General features: G+C 52.9%; 1 protein-coding gene across 1 annotated transcript; it reads right to left on the bottom strand.

The window, feature by feature from the left end:
* Positions 1-2,026: 2,026 nt before the first annotated feature.
* On the bottom strand, positions 2,027-13,879 carry LOC311373083 (ral GTPase-activating protein subunit beta-like; the record flags this gene model as incomplete). The annotated part of the gene is made up of 9 exons (XM_084489931.1): positions 13,788-13,879; positions 12,421-12,662; positions 11,244-11,446; positions 10,206-10,372; positions 8,801-8,987; positions 7,781-7,912; positions 5,828-6,006; positions 3,727-3,881; positions 2,027-2,284 (listed from the first exon to the last, which is right to left on the bottom strand). Exons 2-9 carry the CDS (start codon positions 12,595-12,597, stop codon positions 2,027-2,029), a joined length of 1,458 nt encoding a protein of 485 aa, XP_084346057.1. The 5' UTR covers positions 12,598-12,662; positions 13,788-13,879.
* Between the last annotated feature and the right edge of the window lie 1,011 nt (positions 13,880-14,890).

Genomic DNA, 14,890 nt, shown 5'->3' with positions numbered 1-14,890 from the left:
AGACAGAAAATCAAAGCAGAGCCAATATTTTGGGCGTCAATTCATGTCAGTGATGAATTGTGTTCATTTGTTGTTCTTTAGTTCTCCTCAATGGATGACCTTTGACCCTCCACTGAACACCAATCAGACACATGCATGCAAACAGTCCGGATGTCCAGAACTAGAGACACAGGAAGACGGCCCATCCTCTACGCCCAATCCCTTTTCTCGTCAATACCACCTGAAGAGTACTCATGTGTTGTGTCTGTGTGCTTTTCCTGTAGAAACAATGTTTCATTTTATTTAAGTTTAAAAACTAAGCACTAGGGTAACAAATATCCAGAACGATAAATAAAATAATAAATAACTAAATAAAAATATAGCAGGTCTAACTGGGAATCATTTACCCAAAGCAGCATTATAAAATAAAAATGTCTGAGTGAAACTCAGATCAAAACATACTTAACGTTCGAATGTTTACTACGGTCTTGGTTGACAAGGACAATTGAGATGCTCGTACAGTAAAAAGTAAGAGTAAAGAGATTATATATAAAGAGTAAAGAGATTACAACAAGTGTGTGTACACACACTGTAGTGAGTATTATGGGATACATGTCCTCTGGACCGGCGGTCTCATCTGGGCTAACGGGCGGGACAGTTTGGATTGATGGTGTTTAAATGGGGACCCCCCCCACCCCCCCACCCCGCCCCCGCCCCCACTCACACAACACAAGGTAAAGAAGAAACCGAGGAACCAAAACCAAAGGCCCAACCATAACAACAGTTAAAAGGAGACGCTGAACAGAAGGGAAAGACAGACGGACAGGACCGACACACAGATCCACGGACACCCGTGGTGACCCACCCGTGGTGACCCACGATGAAGTCGTCGTCCCCCCCCCCCCCCCTCCCCTCCCCTCCCCCCTCCATGCAACACACAACAGACAGCTGACATCGCCGTGACAACCTAAGGTAAGGGAGGATGAAACCGGCAGGGGACCAGCCGCAGCCTCTCCGTGAGGCTGACGGAGGTGGAGGTGGAGGTGGTGAGGAGAGGAGAGGGGGAGGGAGCTACCGCTGAAAAGACACCAGGTGGTTCTCTGAAAGGTTCACCTCTCAGAGGACCGCGTTCTCGTGTACTTGCGTTCTCGGTAAACGTCATCAGTGGTAGCCCCAAGCACTGTTCCAATTCCAAGTACACGAGTACTGTCGTAAAAACCCGTGTGTGTTCTCGATGCGTTCTCGATGAGGCCGTTCCAATTGCAGGTGCGTACTCGCGTTCTCGGAAGTCTGTACTTGAAAGTCCGGACTTGCCAAGTACGTACTTCCAAGTCCGCGAGAACGTAGTCCGCGTACTTGGTACTGAGAAACGGCTTAAATGATTTAAATGCAGAGTCATAAAGAGACGGCCTGATAGGCCCTCTGAGACGGACTGTGACGCAGGGCTACACAATTAAAAGTAGACTCTAATCTGTCCGCACCACTCGATGACGAACGGTCAGACAAACATTTTGACGCGGAACGTGGTGCGCCCCCCAATTAAAGCGGCTCCCTCGTTAACCACCGGCTGTGCTGCTGACGAGTCGACAAGGGTCCGTCTGAATAACATCGCCCCCCTCTGGTGACATCCCAGGTGGTAGGGTCCAGAGCCCACTGGGTAGACTGGTCCCAGCGGGCGAGTCCCTGCACTGGAACTCCAGAGAGGGAGGCTGGTGGTCAAATAGGGAACCTCTAAAAAAAAAAAAAAAAACGGAAAGCGGTCTCGACTTCGAGAAGAGGGTGGTGGGGGGGGGGGGGGGGGGGTGGTGGTGGGGGTGTGGGCGGGGCTGGTGCGGCACAGATCGCCATGGTAACCGGCCTGATTGACGGGACTGCACAGCACGGCGCTGGTTTCATCCTCCCTTTCCGAGGCAGTGCTAAGCTACGGCGCGCGGAGGGGGGGGGGGGGGGGGGGGGGCGGCGGGGGGGGTGTGGCGGGGGGCGTGGGGGGGCGGGGGGGGTTGGGGCTGGGTTGGGGTGGGGGGGGGGGGGTGGCTAGCCCGGGGCACTAGCTGGGGGGTGCGGCCTTACCGGTCATGCTGGGGTCGCGACTCATGCCGCTGTGCAGCTTGCAGTGCACCAGCGCGGCGTCAAACAGCCACTGGCCGAACAGGTTGAGGATGCTGTTGACCTTGGGCCGGGCGGGCGCCGGCAGAGGGCGCGACTCCCAGCTGCTCTGGTTGGGGCTGGACAGCAGCGTGGGCGACGACTGCTGCTGCTGCTGCTGCTGCTGCTGGGAAGCTTTGGTTGGTTGGCTCCCGCTGGCCTGAGAGGGGGGAGGGAGGGGTGGGGGAGGAGGGGGGGGGGAGAGAGAGACGGGGAGGGAGGGGTGGGGGAGAGAGACGGGGGGGGGAGAGAGACGGGGGGGGGGGGAGACAGGGGAGGGTCAGTATTAGGGCTGCTCGATTTTGGAAAAAATGAGAATCACGATTTTTTTGGTCAAGATTGAAATCACAATTCTAAAATAAAATGCATTTAACTTGTCTTGAACTTGAAAAAAAATAGATATATATATATTTTTTTCTTCAAAAGAATCGTTCCAACTCGATTTTATTAATTTGGAGATCGTTTGACCCAAGAATCGAAGTCGTGATCAAAATTCGATTAATTGCACAGCCCTAGTCAGTATGGAGATGAGCAGTAGGCTGCTGTGTGTGTTAAAGGTCCTGTGACGACATGCCACCAGGTGTGGAGTGTGATTGGCCACTACAAGCCGTTTTTTTCCCTCATGACATCACAGGTGGGCGTGTCCACCTAGACGTGGTGCTGGGATAGATCAGTGGACCAGCCCAGTACCCAGTTGGACCGTAGCAAACGCTGCTCATCTGATCCGTCACACATCTGGGTGGACACGACCACCTGTGATGTCATAAGGGGCAGATTTCCCCAAAACGGCTTGTGACGGCCAATCACACTCCACACCTGGTGACACGTCATGGCCACCTTTAAGCTTGGTTGATTTACTCTGGCACTTTGATATATTCCCCGTTGTAACCGAGGCGACGGACACACAACACTATGGGCTGTTCCAGGGTTGTTGTGGTAGAGTACTAATAAAGTTACTTTGGTTTGTCCCCCGTTGCGATGGAACCTGGACTGACTTCAAGGCTGGTAAAACTCTATGAGCCTGACGTGACACGCGAGCGAGCCAGGTGTTCCTGTCGCCCTGGTTCATTAGAGAGCTCAGAACGACCTTCACGTCTGGTCTGACCGGCCACACGGAGGCTCGTTGTGTAAACACGACGTCTGACTGTAACATGAAACCCATCTCCCACCCAACATGTTTTCCTCATTTATTCCGTACATCCGTCATGTCATATCAGCTGGAGGACGTAGAAAAGTCCAAGTAAACTCCCGAACTCACACACACACACACACACACACACACACACACACACACACACACACACACACACACACACACACACACACACACACACACACACACACACCAGCACTGCACCACCACCACCACCACCACCAAGGTCACAATCAACAACACCCTTTCTCCCACCACTAGACGGCCACTTACTTCCATGTCCTCCATGCATAAAGAACGACCTTTTCACCCTTGTGACCTGGCCCCCCGCCCTGCCGTCGTCCACCAGAGTCCACCACCTGTCAACGGCCTCTGATCACAGGGCCCTCGGCCCCCCCGGCCCCCCAACGCTACACAAAACACACACGGCGACAAGAAGGGCGACCTACGCTGGAGGAGCTCTTGCTGGTCGTCTTGGTGACGGCCGTGTGCCGCTGCTTGCGGCTGTGCGGGGGGGTGGTGTTGTTGACCGAGGGGGGCGGAGACATGCTCAGTCTGTTGACGGGGGTGGGTGGGGCGCTGTCCGCCCGCGGCCGGGAGATACCTGCGGTGGAGATGGGGGGGGGGGGGGGGGACAGGTGTCAGGAAAGGTACGCGTTTGTTTGTTGTTGGAGGAATGATGGTTTCCGTTTTTAATGCATGTTGTATTTTACCTTGTTGTACCTTTGTACCTGTTTTTGCACACACACAGAAAAATGTTTGGGATAAGTGAGCAGAGTCAAATGTATATAAGCTAAATCATTCTTGGTTAATAATCTTTCGGAGATTGTGCATTTGGAACTTAATGCTTTGGGTTAAATTAATGTTTTGGTATTTTTTTACAGTATTAAGGTTAGTTAATCCCGTTAATACAAATCACACACCTTCCCCAAAGATCTCCGATAGTCCGATTTTGATCCCTGTTATTGATCCATCCTGATTCGATGGATATACGCATATTTTGTGCTGTCGATGTATCACCTCGTTGGCGAAAATACAAGTCGACATGGTTGAAGCACAAAAGATTCATCCATTCACTCATTCACCACCATCATCATCATCATCATCATCACCACTGTGTCACCCAGAGTCACGTTTGCATATCAAAATGTGCGGACGTTGTTTTTTTAATACCATGAGGAGGGCCGGGACTGAAAGAGCTCGCTCTCTTGCTCAGCTCTCTGTGCTCAACAGAGACACCTAGAGGTCAGGGAGAGAAGTACACGCCAACATGCTACCGCGTTACAAGCAGGGAACACTCAACACATGCACCGGCCAGAGCCCACTCCTGACGGTTCTGCTGGAGCTGGGGACCGCTTCAGTCCTCACAAGCACAGCGGTTGATTTGTGCATACTTTCGTACTCACCAAAGTGAGTATTGAACTATCATGGGGGTATATTTAGTAAGATGTATTTGTAACAAATATTTTTGTAATTTAGAGAAATGAATACGCAACATTGGAAAAAGGTATCGTCTCACTCAAGCCCTCAAAAATGACCTGGAGCTCTACGGAATATTCTAGATGCTGGCCACGAGACCAGGGTCAAGTTTAACAGCACAGTAAATCATCCTTTGAAGCCCGGCCATGAGTAGACAGGAAGGGGCTGCCCGTCGTGTCCCACAGTCGTCTGCATAAATACCTTTAAATTAAAGCCGTTTAACATAAATCGATTTTATTTTAGATGTACAAAGGAAACATACTACGCTACGCCTGTTGACCGCTGTTACTACGGTCCAACCAAGCCGTCTCTTGAACACTACTCTAAATCCACCTGTTACTCCACCCGTTACTCCAACTGTTACGCTATTCGACAACCCGCTTGTTAGCCAACAGGACACTTCCTGTTGGCTAACAACCCCGAGAGAGGTCTCTCTATTGAACGCCATCTGTTGCAGCACTACAGATCAGTTATAGGTCTGTTAGTCTATTGAACGCTACCTGTTGCAGCACTACAGATCAGTTATAGGTCTGTTAGTCTATTGAACGCTACCTGTTGCAGCACTACAGATCAGTTATAAGTCTGTTAAGTCTATTGAACGCTACTCTGCAACCGATGTTCAAAGCAAACCCCTATCCCAACCCGTCTCTGGAACGCTTCTCTATAACCATCTGTGAAAGGTCTCCTGAACGCTACATCCACCAGTGTCCCGTCTCTTAAACACTACATGTTGTCCGTCTTCCTGAACGCTTCTCTACATCCCCCCCCAGTACTGTCTCTTGAAACACAACCCCTGGTCCGTCTCTCGAACGCTACATCCACCAGTATCATCTCTTAAACACAACCCCTTGACTATCTCTTGAACGCTGCCCTAAACCCACCAGTATCATCTCTTAAACACAACCCCTGGTCCGTCTCTCGAACGCTACATCCACCAGTATCCTGTCTCTTCAACAATAAGACACACGACCTCTGGTCCATCTCTCGAACGCTACATCCCCCGGTACCGTCTCTTAAACACTACCCCTGGTCCGTCTCCTGATGAACGCCGCGGCCCCCCCCCCTTCTTACCCAGGAAGGCGTCGACCAGCCGGCTGACCCCCCGCATGGCCCTGAAGAAGATCTGGGGCAGCTGCTTGAGGCAGGGCAGCAGCACCACCTCGTGCGGGATGCCGCTGGAGCTCAGGAACTGCTCCTGGAACTTGGGCGTGGTGCTCACGATGGCCGGGTTGCTCAGGTCCACCGGGTTGCTATGGAGACACATCATGCAAAGCGTGAGGGGCGAGCGCGTGGGCGTGTTTGCTTGTTTGTTCGTTTATCTGGGCGGCGGGTGTTTTCAGGGGGGGGGGATTTTGACTCCTCGTTGGGAGTTATGGCGATATTGTGTTTTCTCGCCCCGGGCGATTTCAGTTCAGCCCAGGTGCATCCTGGGACAGCTGGGCCGCGGGATGCAAATGAACACGGAGGGAATGCATCCTGTGTGTGCGCGTTCGCCTCCTTTGAGTTCCGTTATTGTAAATATTACTTTATCTTATTTGACCTAATTTCATCCTTTTGTTCTTACCGCACCGCGGGTCGGAGATAAAACGCAATTTCGATACCTCTGTATGTCTGGAACATAATTTGAAATTGACAATAAAGTGGACTTTGACGTTGACTTGCAGTGCCGGATCCAACATCACGTTGAACACGCAGCAGCCACCCCCCCTGAAGGGTGCGTTAGCCACCAACTATTGGGACGTTTCTGACTCATTTCCATACATTTGCATCACGTCTGCCGGTGAATGCAGCTCTGTAACGGGGCTCTACCAGCTCACATGTCACACGGCTCTGCAGACAAGACCCGACTGACTGCGGGTCGCAGGAGAAGCGACCGCTTTTAAAAAAAGGTTAACGTGTACAAACACACCGCCTAGTGACTCAGAGCCAGGTGCCAACACGACTGTCAATCACTCGGCGTGGTGCGATTTGCACGAAATCGCCGAGACGTGGATGTTGACAGGGTCCCAACGCCGTGTGTGGAAGCAGACACACAAACACGCACCGCTTCTCTGACTCTGTGAACATGGGGTCAGGGGTCACGAAGATCCTGTGACCCCTATGAGGTCTAGGGCTGTCAACGAATATTATTCAAATATTCTAATATATCTTCAAATAGTTTTTAAAAACAGACATTCGAAGGTGAAAATTTATATTCAAATGTGGAAAAACACACACACACACACACCCGCGGCAGCCCGGTGTGTGTTTATGTAAATCACTGAATGAAGCCTGCCATATTTGGGACCTTAAATTGCTGAGTCGGGACCTCAAATTGCTCGCACAAAACTCTTGATCAGCACTCAGCATTTGTTTAATGTTGTTGTTCATTTAAAGCAGTATGTGCAGAGAGAGTGAGGGGGAGCGAGAGAGAGAGAGAGAGAGAGAGAGAGAGAGAGAGAAAAAGAGAGCGAGTGAGAGCGAGGTCTGCGGTCTTGGCCATTAGTTCATTTACTTACTTTTGTGTAGGTAATATGTTGTCAAATATGTTTAAACTTAAATAAACTACCTATATAAGTAGTTATGTCTCGTTGTATTAGTCTTCCTGTTATTGACGTAATGCGCGTCATTGACATAACGTGCAAATATAGATATTCGAATAGTTCGAATATATGTGGGTTTTTTTTTAGAGGGAATATTCTAACGTAATTTTTGAGCAATTCTGACAGCCCTGATGAGGTCAGGGGTCAAGAAGATACTGTGACCCTGAGGGGGCCACATCTTCTCAGACGTGGACATGGGGTCAGGGGTCACGAAGATACTGTGACCCTGAGGGGGCCACATCTTCTCAGACGTGGACATGGGGTCAGGGGTCACGAAGATACTGTGACCCTGAGGGGGCCACATCTTCTCAGACGTGGACATGGGGTCAGGGGTCACGAAGATACTGTGACCCTGAGGGGGCCACATCTTCTCAGACGTGGACAGACGGGGTCAGGGGTCAGGGGTCAGGGGTCACGGCGAGGGCGAGGGGCGTGCTCGTACCTGAGCATGTGCAGGAAGCGGTACCAGGTCTGAGCCACGCAGTCGTTGTCCATCTCGGCGGGGATCAGGCTGGCGTCCTCGTCGGGGACTTTGAAGGGCGGGAAGGAGGGGCCGTGGGTGAACCGCAGCAGCCTAGGAGAACCCACACCACAGACCACCGTCACCAGAGGAGAACCACGAGAACCGCTGCTACGGCGAGCTCCGTTCTACCGGTCGTCGACCGCAAAGGAGACGCAACGGCAGCTGTTCAAAGCAGAAGTATATATTGGCCTACTTCCCTGTTCTGAATCTATTCAAAGTGAGTATGTACCGAATGTATTCCCTGTATTCATCTCCGTCTGTCTGTCACGAGCTCTCCTGAGTTTAGATCGTAGCACTTGAGAATGGTTGCTTTGCTTATTTTGTGAATTTGTATGCACTTCAATGACTCTTTTTGGAGAATATCTTCATTGTTGAATGCCTTAAGAGTGTCTGCTAAAGAGATGTAACAAACTGACAGGGGAGTGTTGAGTTCAGCAACACAAGTAATCAGTCTGTCATCGTCACCAATATTAGCATCACCACCACAATCACCACCACCATCCATATCATCATCATCATCATCATCATCACCACCCCCACAATCACCACCACCATCCACATCATCATCATCATCATCACCACCACCACCCCCACAATCACCACCACCATCCACATCATCATCATCATCACCACCACCACCCCCACAATCACCACCACCATCCACATCATCATCATCATCACCACCATCACAATCACCTCCAACACCATCCACATCATCATCACCAATATTAGCATCACCACCACCACCATCATCATCACCACCCTCACAATCACCACCACCACCCTCACAATCACTACCACCACCATCCACATGACCACCATCCACATCACTACCAGCTTCACCACCCTCACAATCACCACCACCACCATCATCACCACCACCACCACCACCACCACCACCACCCCCCCCTCCACCGCCGCCGCCACCGCTACCCTCACCTGGAGGTCAGGGCGCACGCCACGCGGCTCCACTGCTCCACCACCGGCGGGTGGTGTCTCCAGTTGACCAGCATCTCGCGGGCCGTCTTCCAGTAGGGCGGCGTGGGGAAGCAGCGGGCGCAGGCCAGCAGCCACACCTCCAGCAGCACCGCCATCAGCTTCTCCGCCAGCTTCTCCGCCACGCCCACTTGGGGTGGAGCGCCGCGCCGTCGCCGCCGCCGCCGCGGGGGGGGGGGGGAGACAGGGTGGGGGGGGGAGGGAGGGGGAGGAGGGGGGGGGAGGTGGCAACGTTAGAGTCATGCACACTCGGTCGGTGGTACGAGGTCGGGTGACGTCACGATGCGTGAGCGTCGCATCGTTCTAGCGTTCTATCGTTCTAGCGTTCTAGCGTTCTAGCGTTCTATCGTTCTAGCGTTCTAGCGTTCTATCGTTCTATCGTTCTAGCCTTCTAGCGTTCTATCGTTCTATCGTTCTAGCGCCGAGGGCGTCTCTGGCTGTTGGGTGGAGAAGACGGATGTCACTGCGGATGGGGAGGGAGTTCATACTGGCGGATCATACTGGGTGGGTACTGGGTGGGGACTGGGTGGGTACTGGGTGGGCACTGGACCAACTCAGGGTTTTCCCCCCACAGCTCTTTACAGCTCAGACGGTCGCCGAGGCAACACACGCCGGGGCCGCCTTAACTACGTCAACCAAAAGAAAATAGATCTAAAACAAAACAAAATATACGTATTTCTTTAGTTTTTAATTTCATAGAAGTTCCAATTGCACGAATTCTTTGACTGCTCTTGTTTCAGGATGAATTGTTGTTTGGGAATGAGTGTTTGTCGAGAGCGTCCGCACAGGGGAAAAGCACGGCAGGAGTTGGATTCTCTGAAGACCGAGGAAAAGCTCCTTGGCAAGGAGGCAGTCACTCGGGGAATAGGGTTGACGTCATTTCTTTGGCGATGCTACCTAATATTCCTAAAGTATTAAAACTGTATCAACTGTACCCAGTGGGGATATATAGAGAGAATACATTTTAATGTCGCAGCAAAGATCGGTCCTTCTCAGCACTTTGTGGAGCTGTGTTCCCAAATGTATCTCTGAAGCCCCCGATGTGTTTAACTGTTGTTTGAATCTATTTTTTGTTCGTGCGTCGCGTTCGCCTGTAACTCACATCCTATTGTCGCTTTGTGCAAAAAGCACTATGTAAATAAAGGTTGACTTGACTAGATTAGACTGAGGGCTTCCAGGGCTTTAAACGCCGGTGGACCGGTAGAGCAGGAGTACAAATCTCTTGTTCCTTCAGGTTCCTTTCAGCCCAAGAAACTTATCTCAGATCAGGCTCATATCAGCGCAACAAGAATGCAGTTCAAGAGTCGGAACTCCTCGCGATTGGCGGCGCGCCCGGGGGGGGCTTTACCTCCGGTGGTGGGCGGGGCCAGCAGGGTGTCATTGACGCGCAGCAGGAAGAGCAGCAGCACCTCCCAGGTCTCCCTCACCATGGAAACGGACTCCCGGGCCAGCTTCTGGACGGCCGTCAGGACCTGCTGACACAGCCTGATGTGGTTCAGGCTGTGTTGTTCTGGTCTGGACGGACGGACACACGGACACACACACACACACACACGGACAAGAGGGACGCACTCAGATTACTGGAGCTGTTGAATCATCCCAGAGGAGACGTTCCTTTAAGTGTCGACTGCTCTGGTCGAGGTAGAAAGGGACCATGTGAAAGAAGAATCATAAAATGAACGGACGATGAACAACCAAAGTTGCCGTTTTAAAAAGTAGCAGTTGCAGTGTTGCGGATCGGAGCGCTCCTGCACTCTGCTGATGAATGCACTGCATTTATACAGCGCCTTTCTACCCAGTGGCCACTCAAAGCGCTTCACAATACTGCATTACATTCACCCATTCATGCACACAGTCATTCACACACAACGACGGGTGAGGGCGACAGCCAGCTCATTAGGAGCAGTCAGGGTGAGAGGCGTCTCGCTCAGGGACACCTCGGCACTCGAACCAGCGACCTTCTGGTGACCAGCCGACCCGCTCTGCCTCCTGAGCCGCATACTGTCCTCATTTATAAAGCGCTTTTATCCAAAGCAGTCCTCATTTATAAAAGGCTTTCATCCAAAGCGCTTTACAGTGTTGACTGACATTCACCCACACACCGACGGCAGAGTCGACCACGCAGGGCGACAGCCAGCTCATCAAGAGCAGTCAAGGTGAGGGCGTCTCACTCAGGGACACCACGACACTCCGCTTAGGAGGAGCCGGGGGAATCGAACCAGCAACCTTGCGGTTACAAGCCGACCACCAGCTCTACCTCCTGAGCTACTGCCGCCCCCACATGCATGCCGCCCCACTACCGCCACTTCATCCAGCTCCCCAGCAGCATGCCAGTGCGCCCCCCGCCCCCCCCCCCCCTACGCCCCTCCCCCAGTGCCTCCGTTACCTGGGCAGGAAGACGTTGTAGAGGTGCTTGAGGATGGTCTGGATGTACAGGTTGGGCTCCTTGACGACGGGCTGGGGCATGGAGTCCCTGGGGGACACCAGGGCCATCATCCAGTCCGTGTACACGTCCACGCACAGCTTCACCGTGTCCCCCTCCAGGGGCAGCGTCAGCCCGTAGCACAGCACCTCCATGGTCCACTTCACCTGGGGGGGGGGGGGGGGGACCACGGCCAGGGGAGGAACAACAACAACAATAACATGAGGCCCCCGCCCCCGGGAGTCACTCCACGTTAAGAGCCCTCGCCCTCTGCACTACACAATAAGAGTCTGCACAATGCGATGTTTTGTTGTGTCTAATTGTTGTTTAGACTACATCGTAACACACGCTGTATGGAATTCAAGGGTGAAGTGCATCCATCTGTCTGTTCGACTTTCGATTGGACGCAATTAGCGTGATCTACTGCCCATGTAGACAACTGTTTACTCTGCTGGCCCTCACCAGAGTAATGCTTCTTTCCAAAGTAACTCATCGTGAAATTTTTTTTTTTTTTGTTACATATTATTATTAATGAGCAAGTAGGGGTTCGGTCAAAGAGTGGCTCCACACCCGGACACCGAGGTTCTGACCCAGAGCGACTTGGCAGGGATCAACCTCACCACCACCACCACCACCACCACCACCAGACGTGGATAGGATAACACTTCATTATTCCCAATCAGGAAATTCATAAAACACTCCTATCCTATCTCTGGCCCGTCTAGTGGTGAGGTGGCTCCCGGCCAAGAGCTTCTGGGTCTCTGTATCCTTCGGTCAGCGTTATTGTCGTTGTAAAGTCCAACGGAATATATGCGGTGAGCCTCCAACTATAAAGCAGAAAGTATCATTTACATTTAGGGCATTTAGCAGACGCTTTTGTCCAAAGCCACTGACAATAAGTACAATTTGCATCAACAAGTAGCATCAACCGCAGTTGTCTGTAGTGACAAGAGTGCGAAGTATGAATGAGGAGTGTGAATCTGGTGACACGTGAGGACGTTTCATCGAAACGGCCTCAAATCAACAACAATTACAAACGTCACGCCACAGTCCGGACAGTTCTCCTCCCACACCCTCCTCCCCGTGGAGGTGTCCTCCTCCTCCTCCTCCTCCTCCACCTCCACCTCCTCCAGCCGCTCACCTCCTTATCGGTCTTGAGGATGTTCTCGGTGGCCACGGGGCTGACGGCGGTGCCCAGGGGCTTCACCACGGCGTTGGCCACCTCCATGCCCACGCCGGCCGGGTAGGTGTGGAGGACGCTGAGGTGGCCCTGGTCGCTCTGCACCACCAGGTGCAGGGAGCGCCACTCGGAATACATTCTGGCGGTTTCCGCCGCTCGCTGCTACTACGCAACACCTCCTCCTCCTCCTCCTCCTCCTCCACCTGCAGGGACGGGTTCGCGGGTGGAGAGGACTTTGGTTAGTCTCCGGGGGGGGCGGTGAGATCAGGACGGGCAGAAAGCAGAGGGTAGCTATGCACACTTTCCCTGTTGAAGTACAGCTTTGTGTTTTAGTCGAGGATGCCTCGAGCACGAATTGGGTGTGAAGGACTCTGCTGAAAGACGCTTGCATACTTTGAAAAAATTTTGAGGTAAACAAAATCCTCCCAAAAAAGCCGTCAATACAGAGAAACACACAACACAACAGAATAACGGGAGAGGGGAAACAAAAGCACACTAATAATAGAAAGAGTGTGCGCACACACACACACTAGAAAAGTGTGCATATGTACAAAGAAATGTATGCATGTCAATAAATACACCGTGCATACAAAAATGTGTGCAACCACACACACACACACACACACACACACACACACACGTAGACGTGCATAACGTATGCATGTTCATCAAGCACACACGATGGAGCAGGAAGAAGAAGCAGCAGCAGAAGCAGGGTAAGGTGCATAGAGCAAAAGCCAGCCTGACACACACAGTGTACTTTCAACGTTAAACCAGTGTGACAGGTAGACCAAAGCGAAGCGAATCCAGCCCAGACCCCCCCCCCACCACCCCCCCCCCCCCGCAGTAGCTACGCATGCAGCGAGCCCCGCACACGACCCCCACAAACAACCCAGCAGCACACAGTGAGCCCCCCAGCGAACAGGAAGCTGATCATGAGACATGGACACTGACATCCTCTCCTCCTACCTAATCCTGGCTAATGACGTTAGCTCAAGTTAGCCGCCGACTTGCCCCCCTCTGTTTAAACACACGAACAGCCCTGATGCCCCCCCACCACCCCGGGGTAACGCGTTGACCCCCCCCCCCCCCCCACCCGGAGTGGTCCGACGCAGCAGCCCCCCCCGCCCCCCCGCTGACAGCTCGTTAGCATAGCGGGGCTAGCTGACATTAGCTCCGCTGGGCTGTCATTCCTGCTAGGCGACTTAGCCGTTAGCTTTAGCATGGCTAGCGGGAGCGGAGAGGAGACAGCCGGGGGGGGGTTTTGTCGTCGCTCACGCCGGAATAAAGTGGTGCGGGTGCGATAGCGAGAAAGCACGGACACTTACAGTTCGTACGTGCTTTCGTGTTCCAGGTCAGAGCGCTGGAGTTCGCATGTCGGGAGGTGTGAACGGTCGCGATGCGGAGGGGGAAAATGGCTTGAAAGCTCCGCAGCTAACGGAGTCCAACAGAGCCGGAGCCGAGCGCCCCCTGGTGGAGTGTTGTTGTAACTGCGCGGCCCGGAGCCAAGCGCCCCCTGGTGGAGTGTTGTTGTAACTGCGCGGCCCGGAGCCGAGCGCCCCCTGGTGGAGTGTTGTTGTAACTGCGCGGCCCGGAGCCGAGCGCCCCCTGGTGGAGTGTTGTTGTAACTGCACGGCCCGGAGCCGAGCGCCCCCTGGTGGAGTGTTGTTGTTGTAACTGCGCGGCCCGGAGCCGAGCGCCCCCTGGTGGAGTGTTGTTGTTGTAACTGCGCGGCCCGGAGCCGAGCGCCCCCTGGTGGAGTGTTGTTGTAACTGCACGGCCCGGAGCCGAGCGCCCCCTGGTGGAGTGTTGTTGTAACTGCGCGGCCCGGAGCCGAGCGCCCCCTGGTGGAGTGTTGTTGTAACTACACGGTCCGGAGCCGAGCGCCCCCTGGTGGAGTGTTGTTGTAACTACACGGCCTTGAGCCGAGCGCCCCCTGGTGGAGTGTTGTTGTAACTGCGCGGCCCGGAGCCGAGCGCCCCCTAGTGGAGTGTTGTTGTAACTACACGGCCCGGAGCCGAGCGCCCCCTGGTGGAGTGTTGTTGTAACTGCGCGGCCCGGAGCCGAGCGCCCCCTGGTGGAGTGTTGTTGTAACTGCGCGGCCCGGAGCCGAGCGCCCCCTGGTGGAGTGTTGTTGTAACTACACGGCCACGGCACTAAGGGTTTATTAGAGCCAAGTCGGCAAGTCGACTGGAATAATTAAAGTAAATGAGAACTTGCAGGTCTCTCCTCCAAAGGACTTGGCAAATAAAAAAAACAACGAAAAAGCTAAACTGAAGCAAGCTTTTACATTTGAAATATTCCAACTGAGCCTTTTTTCATTTTACGTTTTCTGTTATATTTTAAATATATTATATATATTATTTTATTATTTAAAGAGAATCCCCAACCAACTTGAATGGGATCAACGTAAAAGGGAAAGGAAAGAAAA

The sequence above is a fragment of the Micromesistius poutassou genome (assembly GCF_964030765.1).
Source record: "Micromesistius poutassou genome assembly, contig: SCAFFOLD_5669, whole genome shotgun sequence".
NCBI classification, from domain to species: Eukaryota; Metazoa; Chordata; class Actinopteri; order Gadiformes; family Gadidae; genus Micromesistius; species Micromesistius poutassou.
The sequence above is the reverse complement of the archived record's forward strand: the minus strand, read 5'-3'. Positions and strand labels throughout refer to the sequence as shown.